The 23,575-nt window shown below is 43.2% G+C and overlaps 1 protein-coding gene across 1 annotated transcript in view; it reads left to right on the forward strand.

The window, feature by feature from the left end:
* LOC104042166 (vasoactive intestinal polypeptide receptor) overlaps positions 1–23,575 on the forward strand; it is a 117,613-nt gene that overhangs the window by 88,788 nt on the left and 5,250 nt on the right. Inside the window, exons 7-10 of the mRNA XM_064445141.1 lie at positions 12,028–12,181; positions 14,326–14,386; positions 16,790–16,859; positions 19,804–19,895. Coding sequence (XP_064301211.1) covers positions 12,028–12,181; positions 14,326–14,386; positions 16,790–16,859; positions 19,804–19,895 — 377 coding nt within the window. The remainder of the gene's footprint in view (positions 1–12,027; positions 12,182–14,325; positions 14,387–16,789; positions 16,860–19,803; positions 19,896–23,575) is intronic.

Raw genomic sequence — 23,575 nt, forward strand, 5'->3', positions numbered from 1 at the left:
ACACACCCGTCTCCTTGTCTACATTTTTACCATCAGGATCGATAAATAAATTTGCATCTGCCAGACAACTTCTGTGGAATGTTATCCCCATATCTGCTGATATCCCCGTATCTGCTGATATCCCCATATCTGCTGATATCTCCATATCTCCTGATCACCGCTGCAATCCAAGTTTTGCAGCAAAACAAATGGCAGAGGGGAAAGTGAAAAAAAAAAAACCACTAGAGAAAGCTTCTGTAAATGATACAAAGAAGTAAAACACCACAGAAAGAAAGCAGGGGGAAGGAATGGAGGCATTGTATGTTTGCCAGTTCTCTTTCAAGTCTCACGCAAGCACTTTAAATTTCACTTCACCAAAGGTATCAAGACACTTCTAGAAAGGACCATAAAATGGAGAAGAGGTGGTGAGAGAGAGACAAAGAAAATACAGCTACGTCCCTTAATTAGCAGAGGCCCTAATGGTGAAAATACTACCCAAAAGTAAAAAATAAAAATAAAAAGTGCCTCAAATGTGCTATCAAAAACCAGTGCCAGAGAGTTAAATTAAGGATTTAGTAACAAGTTCAGTGAATGAAGGGTGTGTGAATTAATGAGAAGCCATAAATAAGAGGTTTGGGATGTTAACTGCCCATTGCCAGTAGCAACCATGAGCATGGGAGATGGACTAACCATACACCTAGACTGTTTTGATGTTCTTGTTTGGATTTTGAAATTATCCCAGTAATCCCCCATCCGGGAATGTGTTATTCATCATCTCTTCTAGAACAGAAGAGGTCTCCACCTGTTTAAGCCCTCACTGACATTTATGAAGTAGGCCTAAGTCATCTCATACATGCCATAGGGAGAGGGCCTGAATGCTGTGGAGCTGGTGGCAAAGTAACTTCCTTCTGTATTGGTGAGACAGCAATTTATGGCTGCCACACTAGAAGCCTTGGTTGCTGCACCGTAGCCTTCACAGCGACTCAGTCACAGGGCTGGCAGTAGCAAGTGAAGTACAAAAGAGATTGGGAAGAAGGGTTGTGCTGACGAGAGCTGAAGCTGTGCTAAAAGGATGTGGCAGAAGAAGGAAACATGGGCTTCAGGTCTGAGTTTGGGAAGAAAGGAACATGCAGTGATGGAGAGTGAAGGGATCCTTGAGTGTCAGAGAAACTAGAGGTGAAACATCATCATTCTGAGACAGGGAGGCGATGAATGGCAGTGGGGCATGAAGCTAGGCACTCAGTATGTGGTGCTGGAGGCATGCCAGGGAAGCGAGTGAGAAGGTCCATGCCATGGGACTGGCATTCTGTTTTAGAGAGATGGGGTTTGCAGTAGAAGGTGGGAGGGGCAGTGGGAAGAGGCTGGATTTCAGAGATAAGCTGGCCGGCGTGGGCATCCCTACACAGAAGAGAAACAAGATATTCACCAATCAGTCCCGCCACAGAACCGATCGGAAGCAAAAGAGGGAGAGCTTGATGGGAGCTTTGGCTGTGCTCCTTCCCTGACAGTTGGCCACAGGCCAGGCCCATAGAGGATGGATGAAGTGATCCATTCCTCTAAAGAGAAAGTATCAGATTCTGAGTTATGCCCCTTCTGCTCCTTGGACTGTTCATATCAGGCAGCCATTGAGAGGGTCTAGACAATGGAGACCAACCTCTAACATGGTTTTACACAGTTTTGCTTGGATGAGTTATCCCCTTGCCTTCGCCTTTGCTCCTGGAACTAACCCAGGAATGGAGGCAGAAAGTTAGACTGTGGGAGAGCTCTGGAGCAGGAATTTTCTTTGCATAAGTGACCCTATGGTGCCTGACACAGCAGTGCTGCAGTCATGGGCTGGCATCTTAAAGCAACACAGTATTGCCAATAACGAGAGAAAATGTGAGAAGTGTGGAGAAGGGCATTATTAAAGCTCTGATCACCTTCTGCCTTTAGTTGCTGCCTTGTGTTGACTTGCCTTATTGGTGAAGATGTGTTCAGGGGTGCCATTCCTCTGCAATTGATGAGCACAGAATAGGGACAGTTACCCCATTTACTGAAATAATTCTGGTTTTATGTCTAAAATCAACTCTGAGTCATCTGATGCAGAGGTTAGACCAGCTAGAGCTAATCACCATCTTAAAATACTCACAAGACTGCCCGTAAAAATCAAATGAGTATTCCTCAGACCAAGTCCTTCAAAGACTGAGAGTTACATAAGCCCTGTTAAAATCAGTGGAAGAGAAATGCTTAAATAGCCTTGAGGATCACAGTCATGGGGCTTAAGCTTGCTTCTTATGTGAGGAAAAGCAGACCTAAGAGCTTTCTACTGAATTCAACAGAGAGCATTGTATTTGAGGAAGCCTGCGTGGGAAGTGGGCAAGGCATAAAGTGCAGACATTGGACCACATTTTATGTTGGTGTAAACTGGTACAGCTCTTTATTTTAATAGAGTTCACAAGGTTTTTGCAAGTGCAGGATCTGACCCTGCCACATTTTGCTGTGTTGCAAGCACATAAAATAAAGGTTGTCCCGTGTAACTTCCGTATTAGCAGAGACAGACTTAAATGCCTTGCCATTTTCAGCTGGCTTTCAGCTGGCATTAAAGAGGTGAAAGCACAAAGAAAGGCCAAGGTTATCTCATGGGACTGTGGGGTCTATATGGGTTAAGCTATTGCTAAAGAAATGATACTTTAACCAGAGAAATAATACTTTACCCAGGTTCAGTAGTGGCCCAGCCTTGGTGCAAGTGGAATTGATAGCACAGAAGAGAGAGACTGAGATTGAGCCCCATAGCTTCATCCTAATATCTCCATCCTTCTGCAGACTTCATGGGAGCAGGCAAGACTTAGTTTGCTGAAGTTGTGTGTGTGTGCATGTGTATGGCTGTACAGCACAGCTCATCAGTCTAGAAATTGCATTTGTGCTTTATGAAAGCGGTGACAAATCAACAGGCTCAGACACAAATCCAGGTTATAATGGCTTAATAAATTGCCCAGTGACAGCTGACATAGAGTAAGTATTCCAGTGTGTGCTCTTAGGCAATGAAGGGCACATGAAAACATAATGTATTGTGACCTAAAGGAAAGTGGGTTAAGATAAATTGAATTAATTTGCTATTGCCAAGGCTTAAGAGCACTTATGCATAATGTTTCTGGGGCACCACTGATGCCGAGCAGCATGTTAACAGGGAAAATGTGTGTTTGAGGCCTCTTATCCCTGTGCCTGAGATAGATGGTGACCGTGACTTCAGTTACCTTGATCTATCTGCTGTACTTTTTGTAGGGTTGACTTACAGTTGAAGCCACTAAGGGCAGCAGGAGCTGAAGGGTTCATCATCAAGACATAAGATTATTATTCCCATGAAGGTCTTTTCTTTGTTATAATTCCTGATAGATGAAAAATTGCTTTAACTGAGGCTTTGAACCTGACAGTTCAGGCCCTCACAACTGAAGGCTACGTGCCTCAGACAGAAGCCATTTTGTTTCTATCAAGACGGCAATTTAAGAATCTCTTTAGTCAAATTCATTTATTCATAGACAGTGTTAAGTCCTCAACACCCAAAATTTCCATGCATCTTCCAGGAAAATTTGCAGAGTGCACCCACTAGTGTAGCGATTTATTACTTAAAATTACTTGCTTGTCAGACTCCATGATAGGCAAGGAAGGAAGGAAGGTGTCAAAGGCACCTGATTGATTTAAGAGGAGATTTCTTGATTGAATAGACCTCAATTCCCTTTCATGGTAGAACATAAACCTTGTGGGGCTTTTTTATTGCTAACCTCTTTGAATCTAGTCTACAACTGCAATTAAAGTGAGGGAAGAAATAAAAGTGATGGCTTTTTGCCAGGCAGTCTTTTTTGTCTCTTTTTATTCCTTTTTTTTTTCTGTTGTTACACAAAAGGTTGAGTGTGCTAAGAGTAAGTTAAAATTTTTCCTTTTCCTTTTCTTTTTTCTTTTTCTTTTTGTTTGTTTGTTTGGTTTTGGTCTGGGTTTTGATTTGGTTTTTTTTGTAGCTCAGCAAATTGATTTGACCTAAGGGCTCATTTTTGGAGGAACAGAATCAACCAGTTTTATTTCTGTCAACAATTTTTGTTGACATCATGTCGAATTTCTGCAAATTAGGCCTCCAGCATGAAGCCTTGTTGAAGTTGGCAGGGGCTTTGCCATTGGCCCCTGTAAGGTCAGACTATTACCCCGTGTAGCCAAATTCTCTCTGCAGAAGACTACGCACAGTAGCAGAAGGTTGAGATAACAAACTGCTATTCACATTTTCAGTTTGCCAAGTCAACTTCTGGAAGTGTCTTCTCTACCACAGTTTTTCTTGCAGGAGCGTGCATGCTGCATGGTTTTATGCTCTTCTGTCAAAGCCCTCTAAGTAGTGAAAACATGATATGCAAAAGCCAATAGCCTTGAGCACGGGAATGAGACAAGAAATAGCCTGAAGCTGTAAAGAAACTCTTTTCAGTGGTGCCCAACGCCAGGCCAAGGGGCCACGGGCACAAGCTGGAACACGGGAAGCTCCCCCTGAACATGAGGACAAACCCCTTCCCTGTGCGGGTGCCAGAGCAGGGGCACAGGCTGCCCAGAGAGGCTGTGGGGTCCCTTCCCTGGAGACATTCACCCCCCGCCTGGACGCGGCCCTGTGCCCCTGCTCTGGGGGTGCCTGCTCCAGCAGGGGTGGGACGGGGTGAGCTCCAGGGGTCCCTTCCAACCCCATCCATTTTGTGATGCTGTGATTCTGTGATTATATCTTAGTCACCTCCTCAGGAGAGGTTCAAGCCAGGATCGACACTCACTACTGAAAAACCACCTCTCTTCTCTCTGTGAAAGCGACTTGTAAAAGAAGGTTGCTTTAGCCTCTAGTTGGAACAAAAATCCCCACTTGTGTGGGCAAGAGAGGTTTTCTATTTGTTTACAGTAAACATTACTGGCTTGGGCAACATCTTCCTAGGGCAAAGCTCACTGAATACCCTCACGCTTCCTTTCTTAACAGAGGCAGTAATACCTAGGCCAGTACAGTATATCCGCTCCTCCCATCAACAGCCTTTTCTCTCAAAGAGTAACCAACCTGCTAAGAAATAAGTCTTATTCCTCATAAGAATAAGTTTTAAGAAAGACATTGAGGTGCCAGGCCATGTCCAAAGAAGCTGGTGAAAGGTCTAGAGAATAAATCCTATGAGGAGCAGCTGAGGGTACTGGGATTGTGTAGTCTGGAGAAAAGGATGCTGAGGGGAGACCTTATCACTCTCTACAACTACCTGATAGGAGGTTGTAGCAAGGTGAGTGTTGGTCTCTTCTCCCAAGTGACAAGAGATGGGACAAGAGGAAATGGCCTCCAATTGTGCCAGGAGAAGTTTAGATTGGATACTAGGAAAAATGTCTTCACTGAAAGGCTTGTCAACCATTGGAACAGGCTGCCCAGTGAAAGTGGTTGAGTCACCATCCCTGGAGGTATTTAAAAGATGTGTAGGCATGGTGCTTAGGCATATGGTTTAGTGTTGGACTTGGCAGTGTTAGGTTAATGGTTGGACTTGATGATCTTAGAGGTCTTTTCCAACCTAAATGATTCTATGATTCTATAAAATGAAGGTTAAAAGTAGAGAGAGATACCCCATGAAAAACAGAAACATGTATTTGGAAATGAAGTCTATCCTGAGATGTCCATGCAACATGCTCAGAAATCAATGGACAATGCATAGCTATGAACAGTGCTGTACAATATTTAGGTTATAAATTATTAGGAATTTGTCAGTTTTATGAATTCCAGCGCCATGATAGTGAGACGAGGAATTAATAATACCATGTAATCTTACAATCAAAGCAATTATTTGGTTATTACATCATCATTACAGATTACGTTATACTTTGGCTACGGTGGACATCTCAACAGAAAGAGACCTGGGATGGGATTCAATCTGGTTTAGGCATGTGGGGTAGATGCCAGCTCAAGACTAAGACTCCTGAATTCAGCTATGATGATGAGATGGGTGTCCAAAATGGCACTATAGATATGGAGATGTAGAGTTAGGTCAGTCCTTGTGCTTGAAGACCTTAATTTCAGCATCTCGAAAGCAGGCAGTGCTTGCTCAGTGCTACCCTGTCTTCCAGGTGCGCCCCAGAAACAGGATCATGAGTGGGATCTATAAAAAGCTTTTAAATAAAATTGAGGAAGCTGTTGCTGTGGGCAGATTCGGCATGAGTCATTCAACAGCTAGCCCTTCAGATAGGTCATGTCTTCTGGGCAACATAAAAGAAAAGTGCTGGATAAATCTGTCACTGAGAAAATTAGTTTTCATCTGTCTTCTGTTGAAGAGGCCTGCAGAAATCTCTGTGTAAATCTCTTCCTCCTGCATCAGTGGTGGTAACCCAGGTAAAAGGACCTAAGAATATTAAAGGGGATTTTGAGGCCTCCAGGTTCATGATCGATTGAGGCAAATCTGAGCCCACACTGTTGCTGAAGGCACTGAGGACTGGGATGAAGGCACTTCATAAATAATGCCAGAATTGCCCAGGATTGCATGTGCTGACTTAAAAATGTCTTGGTGCCCTGCCACAAACCTTTGATATCACTGGAAGCCACAGAGTTTAAGGGGTACAAGGGAGGAACATGGGGTCTGTACAGGGGACATATCCATGTACAGGAGAGGTCACACACAAGGAGGGAGAGGTCAGGTCTCATGATGGGGATTCTTGTGACTGGGGCAATGAGACGCAGGCAGACTGTTTATATTGCATTGTATTCCCAGGCCAGCTATGATGGGTTCGGTGGGAGTATGGTCAATTACTTAAGTGCCCCTTAATACTTCTTTGATCTAAATCCTTCTTTGACCCAAGTCCTAAACCTGTAACATACCATATCCCCAATAAAGAAGAAAAGGGAGACTTGTGTTAGTGCAATGCTCTCTGGTGCACCACAGCGTTTCTGTGGAGTTGATTGACCATTTTTTTGTGGAGTTTTGTTGCGTTCACAGGAGGCTGATGCATGCACGCGTTGGTTGTGTGTCTACCTCCCTTAAAACCTCAGACCAACTTCTGTCCAGCTAAGCTGTTTATATTGAGCTAGAGAAATTCAGCAGCCGGTCAAGACTGACAACCCTTAGCAGTTATTTAATGAGCAAGGATACCTCAAGCAGAGTTATTATCACTGAGGAGTATGACGTGTATTTAATGCAGTGACAGATTCAGCTCTGAGTTAATTACTGCCTTCAGCAGCTGAACTGCATTTTTCTAGGTGGGTCAGCTGGTCACTACATCAGTTGTAGGAGAAAGATGTTTTTCTCGGGGCTAACATTATTTGAAAGCATAAAGTGCTACTAGGCACAGGGAAGAAGCCTGGTAGGGTTGTTGCCCAGTCTTGTTTTTCTCACCCTTATGTCCCTTCTCTTTGCCTCTTTCTCAGAAAGTCTGCTTGCACCTTGAGTGCATTCTTCCTATGATCTGACAAAGTGGGCTGTGTTTTTCACACATGTATGCCGTGCTGCATGCTGGCTGTGGGTAGTTCCGATGCCTTTCCCACCTTTCCCTAAAGTGCTGAACTTGACCCACTACTGACATGAAAATTTTTGCCCAGCTTCTCAATAAAGCGCATTTCAACACCACAGCAGCTTTCTAACCAACCACGCGCTTTGTCCCTACTCATCAATCTCCTTATTGAAAGGACAGCATGCATTCCTAAGTATCAACAACTCATTAAATATTTGCCCTAAAATAACTGTAAGAAGTCCCCTTCTCTTTCAAAGCAAATGCAGTACCTTCTGCCTTCTCTATTGCCTTTTTAGGCAATATGCTCAAGGCAGCTCTGTCTCAGGGGGCGATAAATGACCCTTATATGCATGATCTAATTACTTTGAGAGCCATAGGCTGGGTTTCTATCCAGAAGGTGGACATTGACACCCATGATCAGGGAATGCTAAGCATTCCGTGACCAGCAAGACAGTATTTTGCATGCACTTCACACAGGTGTGAATATCCATCAAAAATACAAAATAATATGAAATATTTCAAAGATTTGTCTACATTTGAGGAAAGGAGCCTTTCAGGACAGTAGTACAGTGCAATACGTACATTTTTTTCCTGTCTTGCTAGCTCAGCAAGGATTCTCCATAAAGGGCGGACTTCTGCCGTCTGAGCATGGCCATCTCGTACCCCTTAAAATGCCTGTGAATATCCCAAAGGTCTGCACAGGAAATCACCATCATTCTGGAGCAACAGCTGGAATCCCAACACAATACTTGTCAGTGCCTAAAATGACACTAGCAGTCTACTTTTAAGCAGCTGACTCTTGCACAGTGTCTCCTTTTCAGGTAGTCCTCAGTTAAACAGTCATAAATTAGATGCATACATGGTTGGGCACACTAAGGCAAGGGAGGGTTGGCCCATACAGTAGGTCTGACGCGCCTCATCTCATCCTCAAGTAAACTTCTACAATAATCAAGATTAAATTTTCTTTTTTGACTATGAGGAATTTAAAGAGAAGCACAAAAGTGTTTGTTGGGGTCAAAGAGGTCTCTATGCCTCACTGGCTGGAGGCAGAGTCGCCTCAGCGGTTAGTCACCGGCAGCACGTGTAAAAAGGGAGGGCACCTTCATGGGAAAAGTAAATGGCCCATGTCTAATGCAGTCCCAAGGAGGGGAAGCGGAGAGGAGCCACGTGCATAGATGTGCCATCCACAAAGCCAAGGAAGGCCATCTCACTGCGACATCTAAATTGGACGTGAGCAGGGCAGGGGAAATAAGCTGTTGTAAATGAGATAGTGGAAGGAGAGAGAATAGAAAAAGCAGTGCTGTAATTCTGCTTTTCCTGACGAAAATGTCTTTTCTAAACATAGCCTGTGTTAGCCTTTCAACACTGACATATTACGAGGTCTGCTTTTTATTAAAAGAGTTTTCTGTGAGATGTAATAGCTCATCCTTGCCTAGTGTCTGTCATCTAAAGGGTAAAGCATCTTATATAAATGTGGATTTTATTTCCCAGCATTATAACAGCCATTCTGAGGCTGAATCCAATCGATCAGGAAGGTAGAGACCCATTACCAAGGGCCGCATGTAATAAAGTCTCTCAAAAGCCAGGAAGGGCTGTTTTCCAAATGTGTCACTGAATTGGCTGTCAAAGAGGATTCAGTGGAAGACCACTGCAGTCAACAGTGAAACTGCAGCTCTCACAGAAACAGTGGTCTGGTTTAAACTTACCCAGCTTAGGCAATAGTAGCAAGAGGCCCAGGCAGTGAGAAAATACCATGATTTAATTTGTAAGATAGAACAGTGCATCCAAATCTGCTCCAGTGCCGGACATCCTTACACTGCAGGGGATTCCTGGCTGCAATACATTATTGTCGTGTGCTCAGAATGATGCATAAAAATATATTTTGTCCAGGTAAAACAAAAAAAAACACCTGGGGTGGTAACAACTGCTCAAATAGCCAAATATCCCTCAGCATGGAGCAAAAAAAATTGATCTGCTACAGGTCCCTCAGAAAAGAAGTCACCAAAACCCAGCTCCTGCCCATATGCATGATCCACTTCAGGTCTGAAACAAGCCACCGCCACGTTAGGGAAGGAGGTAGGTCCAGAGACTACCACAAAAGCAGTGGTTGCCAATACTGGGAGAAGAAGTGATGGATCTGGGCACCCAGATCTGCGACTTCTGCTGCCACAGCCTGAGTTCAGCACAGCTTCGTCTCTATGACAGGAATAGCTCTGCAAACTCAGGCTGGGGATCCCTGCCTGAGAGTCTATTAGGCAGAAACCACGTGCAGTTTTTGTGAGCAGCCTTTCCCGGTCCCATAAACTATTGCAGTTCCTTGTGATAGGCTTCAGCCTCATGCCTCTGCCATAGCTTCAATGCAACCATCCAGAAAGCATTCCCTAATGTTCAATACCCAAAGCAAATCCATGTTTGAGGAGCATGTGTTTGAGATGCATCAAAAGTGCTCCCTTAAACCTTGTGTATCACCTGTGAGCTGCTGAAATAGGGCCAAACACTGATAGAGTGAAACCATAACAGAATCCAATAGTCCCAGAAGGGCTGAGTACACTCACACCAGCAAACCCCCCGTGGCCACAGACACACCAAGCAGGTACTCAGGCTTCGGGCAAAAGAAATGAGGTGTGCCAATGTCGCACAGCCATATGCACACAATAGCAGGGAGAAACAAAATGCATAGGGATGCCACAGGGAACATGCTGCGCATCCCCAGCCCTTGTCAGTTTAGCTCGGTGTCGCCTTCCCTCCCTGTGAGTTATCTGCCGTCTCTGCTGCCACCTTCCCCCATCACTGTCCTACAGCAAGTCTCTGCTTATGCCATCTGCTTCAAGGAGGGAGCCTATGAGGGCTCCCAGAGTGACATACTGATGGGTGCTAGGGGAGGGTTGAATTAATTTTGAGTGGTCAGTGGGGACGAGTCCCTCTCCAAAACACATGGCATCAAGAAAACACTTTCCACACTTCTCTTTATAACCAGTGTGTTTCATAGCAACTGTTTTCAGCAGGAGAGGGGAGCACGGGGGGAAGCGTGAGCTTGTCACTTGTGCAAACCGATTATTGCTCTAAATTCAATGTATTGCTCATGCAAAGCACCAGGGAAGAGCCACTAACAGAGAGTGCTAGCAGCCGGATTCTCCCTGGCCCCAGTACGTGCAGGGTATTACCCAGCAAATTCACTGAAGGCAGCAAGGCTATCGCCGAATCAAACATCTCAGGCATGCTTAGACAGTGTGGATGCGTGTAATGATGCAACCAATGATCTCCTGTAAAGCTGCAGCTGAACGTGGATACATCACGTGCTGGGGCAATGGCCAAGGCTGATGTACTTTTTTGGACAGCTGATTTCTACCTTCAGGTGTTTTGCAGTGGGTTTGGCCCCTCAGTGTCAGAGAGACATTTCCCATTTTTTTTCTTTCATAAGCTGACTGTTCCCATTACCTGTGCTGCAGTGAAATCTTCACACAGCAAGTTACTGTGTTTAATTATTCATTTCCTGAAGAAAAACAATCCTCCTTCCCTTTTCAAATCTCTCCCCTTCCAACGCAATTAAACCTGTCCATGCTTGTTAGCCTGCTTCTCCTTCTTATCCTTTTCTATATTTTAAAAGAAGGTATCCCAGTCCTTCTTTTCTTGAGCGTTCACAATCCTTCATAGACTTGGCTTTCCTCAAATCCATGTCTCAAGCTCCTTCAGTTTTTACAGTATCTACCAGCCCATGGAGTGATTACAATTGGATTGCTTTCAAGGGCTAATTAACACAGGGGGTTTTTTATTTTTGTTTTTAACCTGGGGAATCAGTTTGTTCAAGTCAGAGGCTTCATTTCTTTGGGTTTAGGGAGCCAGGTAATAGTAACAGGCAGCCCCACTGAGAGTGGTGGAGGGGACCACGATGCCCAAGTCACTCAGGGTGCCATTCCTCAAGATGCTGACTTTAGTGCCAAAAATAACATAAGAAATTCCCACCCATTCCTGTTTACTCTCCAGGGCACATCACCTCCATCATGCTGAACCAAGTGTTTGTTGGCTGCACCATAAACCAGTCCCTGGGTTGGTCTCAGTTCAAAGTAGCGCCTTCTTGGAAGGTTCTTCTGAACCAGTGCAATGGTTTGCTTCACAGCTCAGCCCCACAAACCCACACCTGGCGACTGCACATCAAGGCAGGAGCTTCTGACATCCACTCTGCCACTAAGCCAGCTTCCCACAGATGTACATCCAAACCCTACGGAGAGCAGCACCATGCTCGTAGGGATGATGGTCCAGCATATCAGTTTGTCACTGCTAAGCAGGGTTTCCAAACTTGGGTGCATCTCTAGGCTCACACAGTCAAACTGCATCCACACCTGAGCTGGGTGTCTCAAGGATGCACGCTGCGCTCTCGAGGCAGAGGTTAACATGTGTCAAGCATGTCCACCCCAAGCAAGCTTGGTAGGGCTTCTGGCTTTTTACCATAGAGCTCATTCCGTAAGGACTTCAGGTGCTCCAAAGAGCAATCCCAAAGATACACGCAGAGCAAGGCTTTCTGGTAATTTGCTGTGCTTACTGTGGGAACATGCTGCAGCTCACCACTCTTTGTTTCTTCTCTTCCAGGTAGGCTGCAAAGCCACGATGGTTTTCTTCCAGTACTGTGTCATGGCCAACTTCTTCTGGCTCCTGGTAGAGGGGTTGTATCTTCACACCCTGTTGGTCATCTCCTTCTTTTCAGAGAGAAAGTACTTTTGGTGGTACATCTTGATTGGCTGGGGTACGCATCTTCTCAAAACTGAATGCCAAGAGGTGATCCTGACAGGTGTTTTTACCAGCAATTTAATCCACAAACCCGGGAGCTCAGACAGGGCAAAGATACAGTGTACATGTTACCTTGCTGCCAAGAATTGTTAGTGCAACCAGGAGCAAGATCAAGTGATGGCCAGAGCAGTTTACCAGCGTTAGCCTAAACCTTCAAAGGTATTTAAGAACTCAGTTTGTGATAGGTTAACTGATATTTGAGCACCTCAGTATCTTTAAGGACTGTGGGCCTGAAATTCCTCATCACCTTTATAGTCATTTAGTCCTTTGATCCTGACTGGGATCCCAAAGTTGATATCATGCGTTGACCTCAAATTGTAAGGATGCATCCCAGCAAAGCAGGACTCCTGGACTGAAACAGACACTGCAGTCCATCACTGTCTCCCTGTCTTACTGAATTCAGGCCAGCTAGCTATCCTGAGGTCCCATCGCCTGTGCTAAGACTGATAACCTGCTGCTTACTGCATTCATGATTTCTCCAGCTTTAATCTGAATCTAGTCTCCTCTAAACCACATAAAATTTAAAAAAAAGAAAATAAAAACAGAATAAAATAAAATAAAATAAAATAAAATAAAATAAAATAAAATAAAATAAAATAAAATAAAATAAAATAAAATAAAATAAAATAAAATAAAATAAAAGTACCAAGGAAGCGAGAATTAAACTCTTCACAAAGTAACTCAGAGTTGAATTGTTAACGTATGCAAATTAATCCTACCAGATCAACTTCGCTTTTTACTCCAAAGAGGAAACAGAGATCTGTTTTCCCCTTTAAGCCATTTAGCTGAAGATTTATGTATAAGTAAGCAAAATAGCTTTCTGTTGCATGCTCTTGATAGCTGAAACAGATAAATAATTAGAGCGGGGAAGAATCTTGAAAAGAAAAAATAAAATGGTGTCAAGTACAGGGGTATGCCTGACCTCTGGATTTGATCAGTCAGCCGTAACTTCCATCGAAAGTGACAGGAGTTACGCTTGGGTTCGCACTGCAGAAGGGCGACAATCCTCTGTGCTATAAGCGTACGACGGGAGGATATTGGCAGGCCTTGTTTCAGATGCAGTTAATCAGGTCAGACATTCTTTAAACCTGCCTTGTGCATAGATATCCTTTCTTTCAGCACAGTGGAGCTGGTAGACGTTAAGCAAAAATGTATGAAGCTAATAATTTTAAATCAAAGGGAATCTCTTGGATTCGTAATGTGTTCTGAGGTTGCTTGGGTGAGGAGGGGCAATTCAAGAAAATGACAGATGCTTGAAGGATCTTTTGGCCTTTCAGTCATCCGTCATTTGCAAGAGCATCAGTGATGGATCTGAAATGGATCATGCAGGAATTTATAATTCGGATGCACTCCTTACTGGTTTTATTGCCATTGCCCTTGGAAATCACTGGTAATAAACAATACACACTACTGTGACTAACGCAGAACAAAGCAATATGTCCTTCCTGGAGTATTTCCAATCTAAATATAATCAAAATCAAGAGACAGAGAGGAGAGGCACCACAAGGATGGAACAAGACCACCCTAGTCAGGCAGAAGATTGTGGAGTAAGGAGTAAGGAGCAGAGGCAGGTTCTTCTGGCCAACTACAGACATCTATATGTGGACTTGTCACTTCAGGCTCCCTTTATAGTCAGTGGAGATCGAGGCAATACAGTCAAGGGAGTCCAAGGGCATATTTCTTGTCATAAAGCAAACCTCTAGAGCAGCTCAGGTGGCCTGTGTGTTAGAAGTGCCTGTTTCTCCCCGTTGATGCTAAAGAGAGCCTGTGGTGACTGGCTTAGATACAGGTGTCCACACTGCAGGTGTCTAAAGTGATGCCTATTCCTTGCACTTCACCATCAGAAGTTTTTTTGTAGGCACTGCAACAGGAAGGTAAATCTGCCTGGGAGCAGTTACAGGAAACTCATTTTACATGGCCAGTGGGCAAGGAAGGGCACATGTTGCTTGTTTGGCACGTGAGCGTTGAAAACGTGAAGCATTTGCCCGCTCTTGAGGGAAGGAGTCACCTCAGTCACTCAGGAGAGATGGAGAGTGGGGGAACAGCCCTGAAAACACTGATAATGATTTCTGACAGTAACACCATCTCTTCTCTTGTCAGGTGCCCCCTCCGTGTTCATCACTGCTTGGACTATTGTCAGGATTTACTTTTCCGATGTTGGGTAAGCCTGTGGACTCAGTTATCTTTCCTTTATAGTTCTTTCTTCCTTTACCTCCAAGGAAGGCCAAGGAAAACCCTGAGCTTTAGTAACCCAGCCATCCTGCCCTAATGCCAACGGCAGTCAGAGCAGAGCGCAGGCTTTCCCCTGCCACCATGAACCAGGAAACACTCCAAGGTCTCTGAACACACACAGTTTATGTCCATTTAGGCCAATCACCCGCCCTCTTTGTTTCCCAATCCCTTGGTCAGGATATTAGCCCAGAATTTTGAACAGCCCCTTATGGTACATTTGGCCCTGTGATGCTGTGTATAACAAAGATACCAGCTGAGCAGCTGCCCCATGCTCAGAGCATAGCTTTGCATCCTGCAGAATTGACCCTAAATATGCTCATGCAGCAGGTACTTAATAAATACACCCATTAGCTCTCCCACAGAAGAAGTCTAAAAACGCTTTTTTTCCCCCCAGGCAGAGCTTAGGTTCTGTTCTTTTTCCTCTTTAACATAACAGCAGCCTTTGATATTTTCTATAAGCATATAGAATACAGCTAAGTAAATGAGGCAGATATCAGAGCTATCCAAGGATGTATGCATGTAAATAAGATCTGATCCTGCAATCCTCCTACCTGCTTTTACTCAAGTAGTCAGACTATAGTAATTGCAAAGGCTCTTATGAGAAAACATTCCAGAGAGTTACAGAATCAGGTGCTTATTATGTATTCTCGGTGCACGCCCTTGCTTCTTGCATTTGCAGCAAATGGTTAACTCCATTTTCTCCTGTGCATTCTCCCTCTCCAAATGTGTCCTGATTTGTCCTTATTTCAGTAAGAGAAGCAGCTCAGATTTCTCATTGCATTTTTGATTTATAGTCATGCTAACACATTTCCTGAGGGCTACTGGCTTTTTTTTTATGGTGTCACTCTATCTGCATAAAACTGACCTTATTTACTCTGTTAATAAATAGCCTCTACAATGAGATAGAGACCAGCGGATTTAACCAGTCTGGATACCAATTCTTCTTACTATATATTCCCACTCAGCTCCAGCAATTCTTAATAAAAATACAGACTTCTTTGCATTTTCTGGAGGCTTTAAAGCTCTACATTTTTGTGCCAAGTAAAACAGAGTGTGAATTTACAGGATATGCTAATACCTAGCATAGATTTTTTTGGCATACTAAAAATACCTACAGAGAAAAATTACAGGAAATTAATCCAGATTAAATAAAATCTAATTATATAAGATTGGTTAAACAACATTAATCCTCTATTTAAACATTCTAACTCCAAATTAAAGTGACCTTTATTCATGCTGCTTGAATTTATTTTAAAAATGAAGTGCACTAGACATAATTAGGGCCACTTTAGTTCTAAATGAAAGGGCAGCATGCACCTGACTAAGTATAAGCATCTTTATCTGAGCAATTCATTCTAGTCTCCTTTTATAGCCAGTGGAGATTTAATCAGTGTAGTCCATGGAATGCAATTCTTTTCATCCTAAATCTGATGCCTAATATAGGTCTCAGGAACTGTGCCCTAAAAGTGCCTCTCTTCATTCTTCATTACTTGCACTGTCAACATTTTGAATTAGATGAGCTGAATCCAGGTGAAACTGGCTACAATGGGTTCTACTAATCTATTTCAAACATGAATGCAAACTGATTTTCATGAATGGTCTCCTAAAAATGCACCATCAATCACCTGACTCTTGTGACGCCCGCAGATAAATGTGTCCCAAGCAATATTTGTCATTTCCGCGTCATTCCTATTCTGTCATTTCCTTGTTGGCTTTAAAATATAGTTCCAAGTGACCTAGGTGAGTTGTGTAGTTTACAGACAATTCTGAATTCAGGATGAAATACATCACACCCTGGGCTCTATGGACTTGTCTGACTAGATCCATAGCTCGGTTGCAGCTAACTAGATTTAGTCTGACTAATCCCACCATAGGGTGTCATCTTTATCAGAAGGGCATGTGTGTTTCTTCTGGTGGTGCCAATTGCTCTGTGCTTAACAAAACCCCCATTCTCATGGTGGATGACATTGGAAGCCTCATGAATCTATGGGTTTTGATAGCATTTCCTTATAGCAGACCTCAGTGTAGGAGAAACAAAGTGAATCACCATCCTCCCCGACATTAACCTTAAGATAACATCCTTCAGCCAATACCGTTACCAAGGGGTAAAGAGCTCAAAGCATTATATCTGGGGCAACTCCTACCTACCAGTGCTCAAGGCCACTGCCAAAGCAAGTCTTCAGCCCTCCCCAGTTCATGCACACAAGGTTTAGTCCTCTTCATATAACCCAGCATAGCCATCTTTAGCATTTAGGGAAACCTAGTATCTGAGGTTACAGAGCTGCTTGCTTGCTTTACTTGATGTTTTAAGTCTTGTTTTGTTTCTTTTTAGGTGCTGGGAGGAAGTCGTGGAATCCTCATTCTGGTGGATCATTAAAACTCCTATTTTGGTGTCTATTTTGGTAAAGTATCAGCACATTCTGCTCACTGCAAAGCCATCTTTAATACTAAGTGTGGGGATGAGGGGGTGTTGAGAAGCATTCTGTAAATGTCCATGGAAAATGCATTGGCAGATAAAATGCCACTGTATACTGAACGTCTGTCTTAGGATGAGGAGGCTCACCCTCTATATAAACATCTTTACCTTTAAGCAATCAGTATAGGAAGAGCTTGAATGTCTAAACAACCAAGATGGAGGTCATTTGATTTAACTCTGACCACCTCCATCTCAGCTAGTCGCCCTGGGCACTCAGGTGCAGTAACCTTGGGTGTGTGTAGCCAGAGGAGGTTGAGGAACTTGGTTAGAGATCCAGGAAGAGCTCATCTTGGCTAATGAATCAGTGGATGTCTAAAACTGATCAGATGAACTGTGCCGTGAATGTTTTGTTTCTCTGAGCTGACCATATGCAGAGCCCAGGATGACTTGTTCAGTTGTAGATGTCAACACTATAAAGTAAAATGGGGCTGAGTCCTACCATAAATTCCTACCTAGATTCAAAGAGGTTAGATTAATTCCCCCAGATATTTGCTTCTTGTTATAGCATCCAGTACAAAGTTGGATTCCACCTATGTGTTTTTAAAGTAATTTTGTGAGAAGCTTGGCTAATTTCCAGACAAATCAACAGAAATGCTTGACTTCTTACTTCTCTGATCAATTCTGACCACAGAAACCATGACACTTCTGAGGAACTCTGAGTCCTTCCATCCTTGTTGAATAGTACATCTTTCCTCTGCCAGGTATCAGTCCAAAACTTGAAATCAAACGAACTTGAGTTAAACTTAGCTTTGAGTTTTCCTAAATGAAGGCAAGTATGTGGGACAGGAAGAAAAAGAATGCAACAGAAATCAAACCAAATGTATCTCTTTTAAACAGAAATATTTTCTTAGATATACATTCTTCTTATTCCATGCATATTATGACCTTTACAAGAAGACTTTGTTTCTGTAACATTTGTCATACAGGGATTCCAAACTGAAACAGTTTGAATAATTACATCTTATTCTATTCACCTCACTGAAAAGAAATACAGTACTTAGATGACACATCTCACAATATTTATGTCATCATATAAAACTGTAGATAGTATTTCCCTTTCCCAAGATAACCTTTTGGTAAAGAAATACACCCTGTTCTCCTCTGATCAGTGAGCCTGTATTTTCTTTTGGCCGATAAATTATTTCCTCATTGCCAAACAAAATTTACCCAGCAATTTCTGATTTTCCTTCTGCAGATATCATATAAATCTGGCACAAAGGAAGGCCATGCTAATTGCTGTCTGATGAACAGCAGGTTTCTACAGGGAGGAATGCAGCATTTTCTGCATATCCATGGAAATAAAGCAAAGATCTCAATGGAAGGATCTCAATAAGATATAAGATATTAAGCACTGGGAACAGATCAAGTGCCTTTGATTTTACTCCTGATAAATTGATATCAATTATTATATTCTTGATAAACTAAACAACTTCTCCAGCAGCCTGATAGCCATATTGTCTACCATGCAATGCTGAGACTGTACGAAGCCTATAAGTCATACTCTACCTGGCTCATCACTGCCCTGTGTCCATGTTCACTCGACCACTACGAGCCAACGCAGTCAGTAACTGCTCCAGTCTTACCTTCAGTGCTGCAGCTTGTGTGCTATTAATGTTCATTAGAGTAATTGATCTAGGTAATGCTGTTTTGAACTGATAAAATTTACTTGCTTCCAAGTCAGATGCAAACCATTTTTCTAAGTAAATAAATATGAACAGAAACTATGATAAGTGGCATGGGATAGATAAAAAGTGATTCAGCAATGCATCATAACCAAGAAATACAACTAATATCCACTCACTCATACCCTTTGAAACAAGAGTGAGTGTCTGAGAGATGTGCTTCAGTCTACTTAATTCACCTCTTGTTGAGAGGAGTGTAGGAATTGCTGAAGGAAATGTTACAATCTGTCTTTGCAGGAAATCAGGTTGGCTGGTTAACACAATCCCTTCCAGCCACTGAGTCTCTAAAAATCAGAATCATTTGTGCATTTGCTAACCATGAAAGGATAAAGAAAGAAGCTGTGTGCCAAACTAAAACTAAACTAAGTCACAGAAATCTGTCATCACATTTCTATTGTATATGTTGCATGAATAACAGCGTGATTCAATGGATCGGACCTTAAAAGCAAGTAGATTTGCATTCAACTCAAGAGATCTACTGCGTGCCTTTAGGAAATTGCCACTCCTATCTCTACACCTTTGCTATTAAATAAGGTTAACATTGCTTGAGTGTGTTGGTAGAGCACTTTGAGATTTTTTGAGTGAAAAGCACCACCTAAAATCCAGGTATTAGCTAGACTCCTCTGCTCTAACGTCACTGTGTCAGCGAGGTCTGTCCCTTGCTATACAAGGTCTCCAGCTTCTCTCCAGAGAAGACATGCCCAGTAGCATTGAGTAGAGACCTGCTTGAGTGGATACTGCTTTGTGTTTTGTTTTGGTTTCCTTGGCTCACCGCCTCAGTCTTTGACATGCTCAGCAGCGGTCCCATATCACCGTCTTCCGAGGGCTTTGACGTCCGTCGCTCCGCTAACTCCCAAGGCTCTTTTCCCACCCTGTCGTCGGCACTCCCCCGCGCAGCAGGACGTCGTGCATAGCTGTGCTCTATGGGTTTGACATCATCATACTTGGGATGTATGACACAAAGTCCCAAGCAGGCTGATGTCAGGCCCAAGATGGCTGCCATCCTGTGTCGGTTTACTATGTGCTCCCAGAGTGGGGTTCTCTGCTCATGGCTTTTTAACAACAGCTTGCTCCATGGCAAAAATATTGCAGCGAAAGGAACTCCCCTCTAATGATCAGCTCTTTTCACTGGACAAAAATACTAAATTTTTATTTCTCTCTCTGTTTCCTTTCTACCTCTCCCAACAGGTGAACTTCATTCTCTTCATTTGCATCATCCGTATCTTAGTCCAGAAGTTGCATTCCCCAGACACTGGACACAATGAAACCAGCCAATATTCGTAAGTCCTAGGCATTTTTAACCATATTGTATCATTCTGGGGAAACCTTTTTGGCTGTTAGTTCAGTATTGCATCTGCCTGCACTGAGCAGAATCAAGTATTATTTTTATTGATTAAACTTGATCAGAAATTGGGAAATTGGGCATTTGCTAAAATGGCTGGACATGTTTTATGTCATTTTGAACAGACAGACAAGAAGGCTTTCTCCTGGGATTAATGATGAAGTGAGAGCAACAGTAATGATCATGAAACAAAATAGGGTTTTTCTTTGTATATTCAATATTTATTGGATTCTGAAGGCAGAGGCACCCTTATGGAGGACAAAAAGTAGCTGTCCACACTACACAGGCTTTTTTTTTTCCTGAACTAGTTACCCTCAGCTCCCTTTTTCAAAGAATGAGAGATCTAGAAAATTAGTACATTCAGTAGAATCTATGGTAAATTTTCCTTATCCTAAAGCAGACCCCTCAACTAGGTTGGATTAACTCAATGCATTTGTCTTCACTGGTGAGAAGTAGCACTGTCTTAGAAGTTTTGCTTGACAAAATGCTTTTATTCCAGGGATCTAAGGTTGACCTTAATGGGACTTTTTATAATAAACAACATGCAAGTGAGATCAGCATCTGTCTCCGTGGCCAAGACTGGTCTTACTTGCAGTATTTTAAGAGTGCAAGAAATCTGTCAATCCACATGGATTTATTTTGGCTTCAATGCAAATAAAATAAAAGTTCAGACCAGCTTATGTTTGACTTTTGCCACTGTCCTGGCTCAGCATTTCAACTATCCTGGATATTTATTAAATGTTTCCGAGAAAAGAACTGAAAAGGAAAAAGTCCAGTGTCTACACGGTAACTGCTCATAAATCTTCTTTGTCTTTGGAGGGAGCTGTGCACTTTGGTACCCTGAAGAATCTGAGCTCAGTTCATCTTTCTGCAAGATGGAAGACAGTATCAACATGGTCCTTAAATACTGACCAGCCATGACGCTGAGTCTTTCGCTCAGATGATGGTAAATTATGCATTTCATCTGCCTCGAGACAGTCTCAGATTTATGAAAGGAAATTCCAGTATTTGACCTGAACTTCTCCCTGCAGCAGACAGAGCCAATTACCTCTTTTTCTGTCATCGTAACACAACAACATTACCAGACCAGGGTTCCTATCACCTCCTTTTATGTATTTCCAAATGGGCATTGTATCTTTGTACCCCCAGGATTTCAACAGCCTTGGCCAGGTACATAGATTAAATCAGCATATTGAAATATGTTCTAATACTAAGCAGCAGCCTGGAGCAGTTGGCTCCCATTCATCTCAGTAGGAGTGCTGCCAACACGCATTGGAAGGGTTATGCCCAGATTACCTCAGAGGTCACACTGAGCTTTGGGTTCAGGGCTTTTTACTTCACATTTTCCAGCGAAGTGGGACCTGCCAGGAAAGCTCTTTTGCCTTGTAAACAAATGTAGCACATCAGTGCAGCAAGTAACATGGACTTCCCCCCACTGGCCTGCCAAGCAGGAGGCACTGCTGAAGTACAAATGATCTTCACACCTTCAGTTACTCACCTTCCTCCTCCACCTGGAAAACATCTCCGTTCCATTAGGGCATGAGTCAGTTGCTCACTTATAGATGTCAAAGCCATATGAGATGCTTTTGAGATACTTGCCCGGACCTGCCATATAGGGCCCAGGACGTATGGGAGACTTGTACCCTTACACAGTGGTAGCTGGCCACCAGCCAGATTCTCTGGGGCATCTGGAAGTCTCTGTTGACTGTATTGACCACATTTTCCTGTGGAAATGAATACTAAGTGTCCCAATCTGAAGACTGGATCTCACCAAGGGCTGTTCTTAGTGTGGTCCTAAGTTTTTAATGTTTAGACAGGTAGCCATAGAGACATCTGGAGTCCAGACCCTTTTATAAATGCCATTAGGCATGTGGTCTGGAATTGTGGGTACCTGGATTCTTTTACATGTCATTCCCTTATTACTTGAAATGCTGCTGCTGGCTTCAGGGGTTTGGCCTGCAGGACCCAAGAAATCTTAGCAAAAAACTGCTGCTAATGATATGTGTGGGTTCCTCCTGCCAAATCTGAAAAAAGCATGTTTTAGACTAACAACATCAGGGATCTCTCATTTGCATTTCTCCCTCCTTCTCTTGTTTATGTTATGTTGTTTATTTTATAAAAAAAATAGTGTGTTGACACATTGACAGTATTGTTCTGTTCCGACTGGCTTCAGTTTGGCTGCAGGCTGGAAGTTTAGGTGCGCTGTTGACTCACTCATTAATGCTACAGACAGTGATCTGGGCTTTAATGTATTGGAAACTGCAAAAACAAGTCTCCCAAAACAGTCTTCTGGAAATGAGAGAGACATGTGCAAGAATGGGACAGCAATATTTCAGGCAAATTGAAGTTGTTTTCTGCAACAGAAATCTTGAGCAAAATTAATCTCTTTCTATTCTGTACATGTTCATAGATCAATATTATCATCCAAGTTTTCTGGGTAATTTTTCTGTTATACATTCAAGGAGCATGCCTGAAGTGTTGGTTCACTCTTATCCAGTCCCATGGAGAGGAGTAGGTTCAGTGCAGGCTGGTGGAGACGTCCTAAATTACCTCTCCCCATGTATATCTGTCAGAGAAGGTAACTCTTAGAAGTGCGCCCTGTGCTGGGTGTGGAAATAATGAGTTTTTTGAGAAGGCACGGCTTCCAGTAGGTAGTTTTAAACACCTTTGGACAATCTCCCAAGCAGTTCTGCCTTTTGCACAGCCAGGCTTTAGCTTCCTGGGAGAAATTACACCCTAACTGGGGAAGATTATTTTTCTCATTGCAGTATTTAGGGGGGGTCTTCTAAATATCACAAGGCTAGACCATAGGGCCCTTGCCTTGAAGCCAAACTGAGATCTAAAACTTCACTTGATATGCCAGGGAAGCTCGCCGCTGGGAACCAGAGACTGGTTTGGGGAGTTGTACGAACTGGAGATGGGGCTCCTAAGTTTTGGCATATACATCCTGTTCATTGCCACAGTCAGCCAGGAGGGAAGATACTATTACCGAGGCTCTGATGTTGTCTGCAATGATAAGATTAATTTTTCTAATCCACTGGAGGTTGCAAACAGCCTCTATGAATATGGTACATGAAGGAAACATCACATCGATCTTCTCTAGGTTGACTTGTTTCTGAAAGACTGAAGAGAGAGGAGAGTTCTCTGCAATGCCAGTATTAATATTTAATGGACTATGATCTGCTTAGAAAATGAGTTGCTTTCTCGTATGGTGGGAGCTGGGGGAATTAGGGTCATACTAGTGTAGGTCTGAGCTGCTCTGACAGGGAGGAACACGGTACCCTGATGGTCACCAGTGACAGTGACAGTCCTTTGGCAAAGCAAGACATCTGAGAGGACTCAGATTTTGGATCTCCTGACTATGAGCAGGGATATGCCCACTAGTGAGGGATGTGGTAGGAAAGGCAAATTCATGGAAAGTTCCTCAGCTTCCAGCAGACACTCGTTTTGCCTGGAATGAGTTGCAGTCAGCAGCTTTCCAACTCCAGGTATTCCCTGGTGAACCACAGCCTCCAGCCGCAGCCTTAATGCCAAACTGTCGTCAGGCCAGGACCAAGGAAAGCTGGAAAGATCTGCTGGGAGATACAGTGATGAGCATCATCTGCATAAAGCTGGCAC

The sequence above is a fragment of the Phalacrocorax carbo genome, chromosome 2 (genome assembly GCF_963921805.1).
Source record: "Phalacrocorax carbo chromosome 2, bPhaCar2.1, whole genome shotgun sequence".
NCBI classification, from domain to species: Eukaryota; Metazoa; Chordata; class Aves; order Suliformes; family Phalacrocoracidae; genus Phalacrocorax; species Phalacrocorax carbo.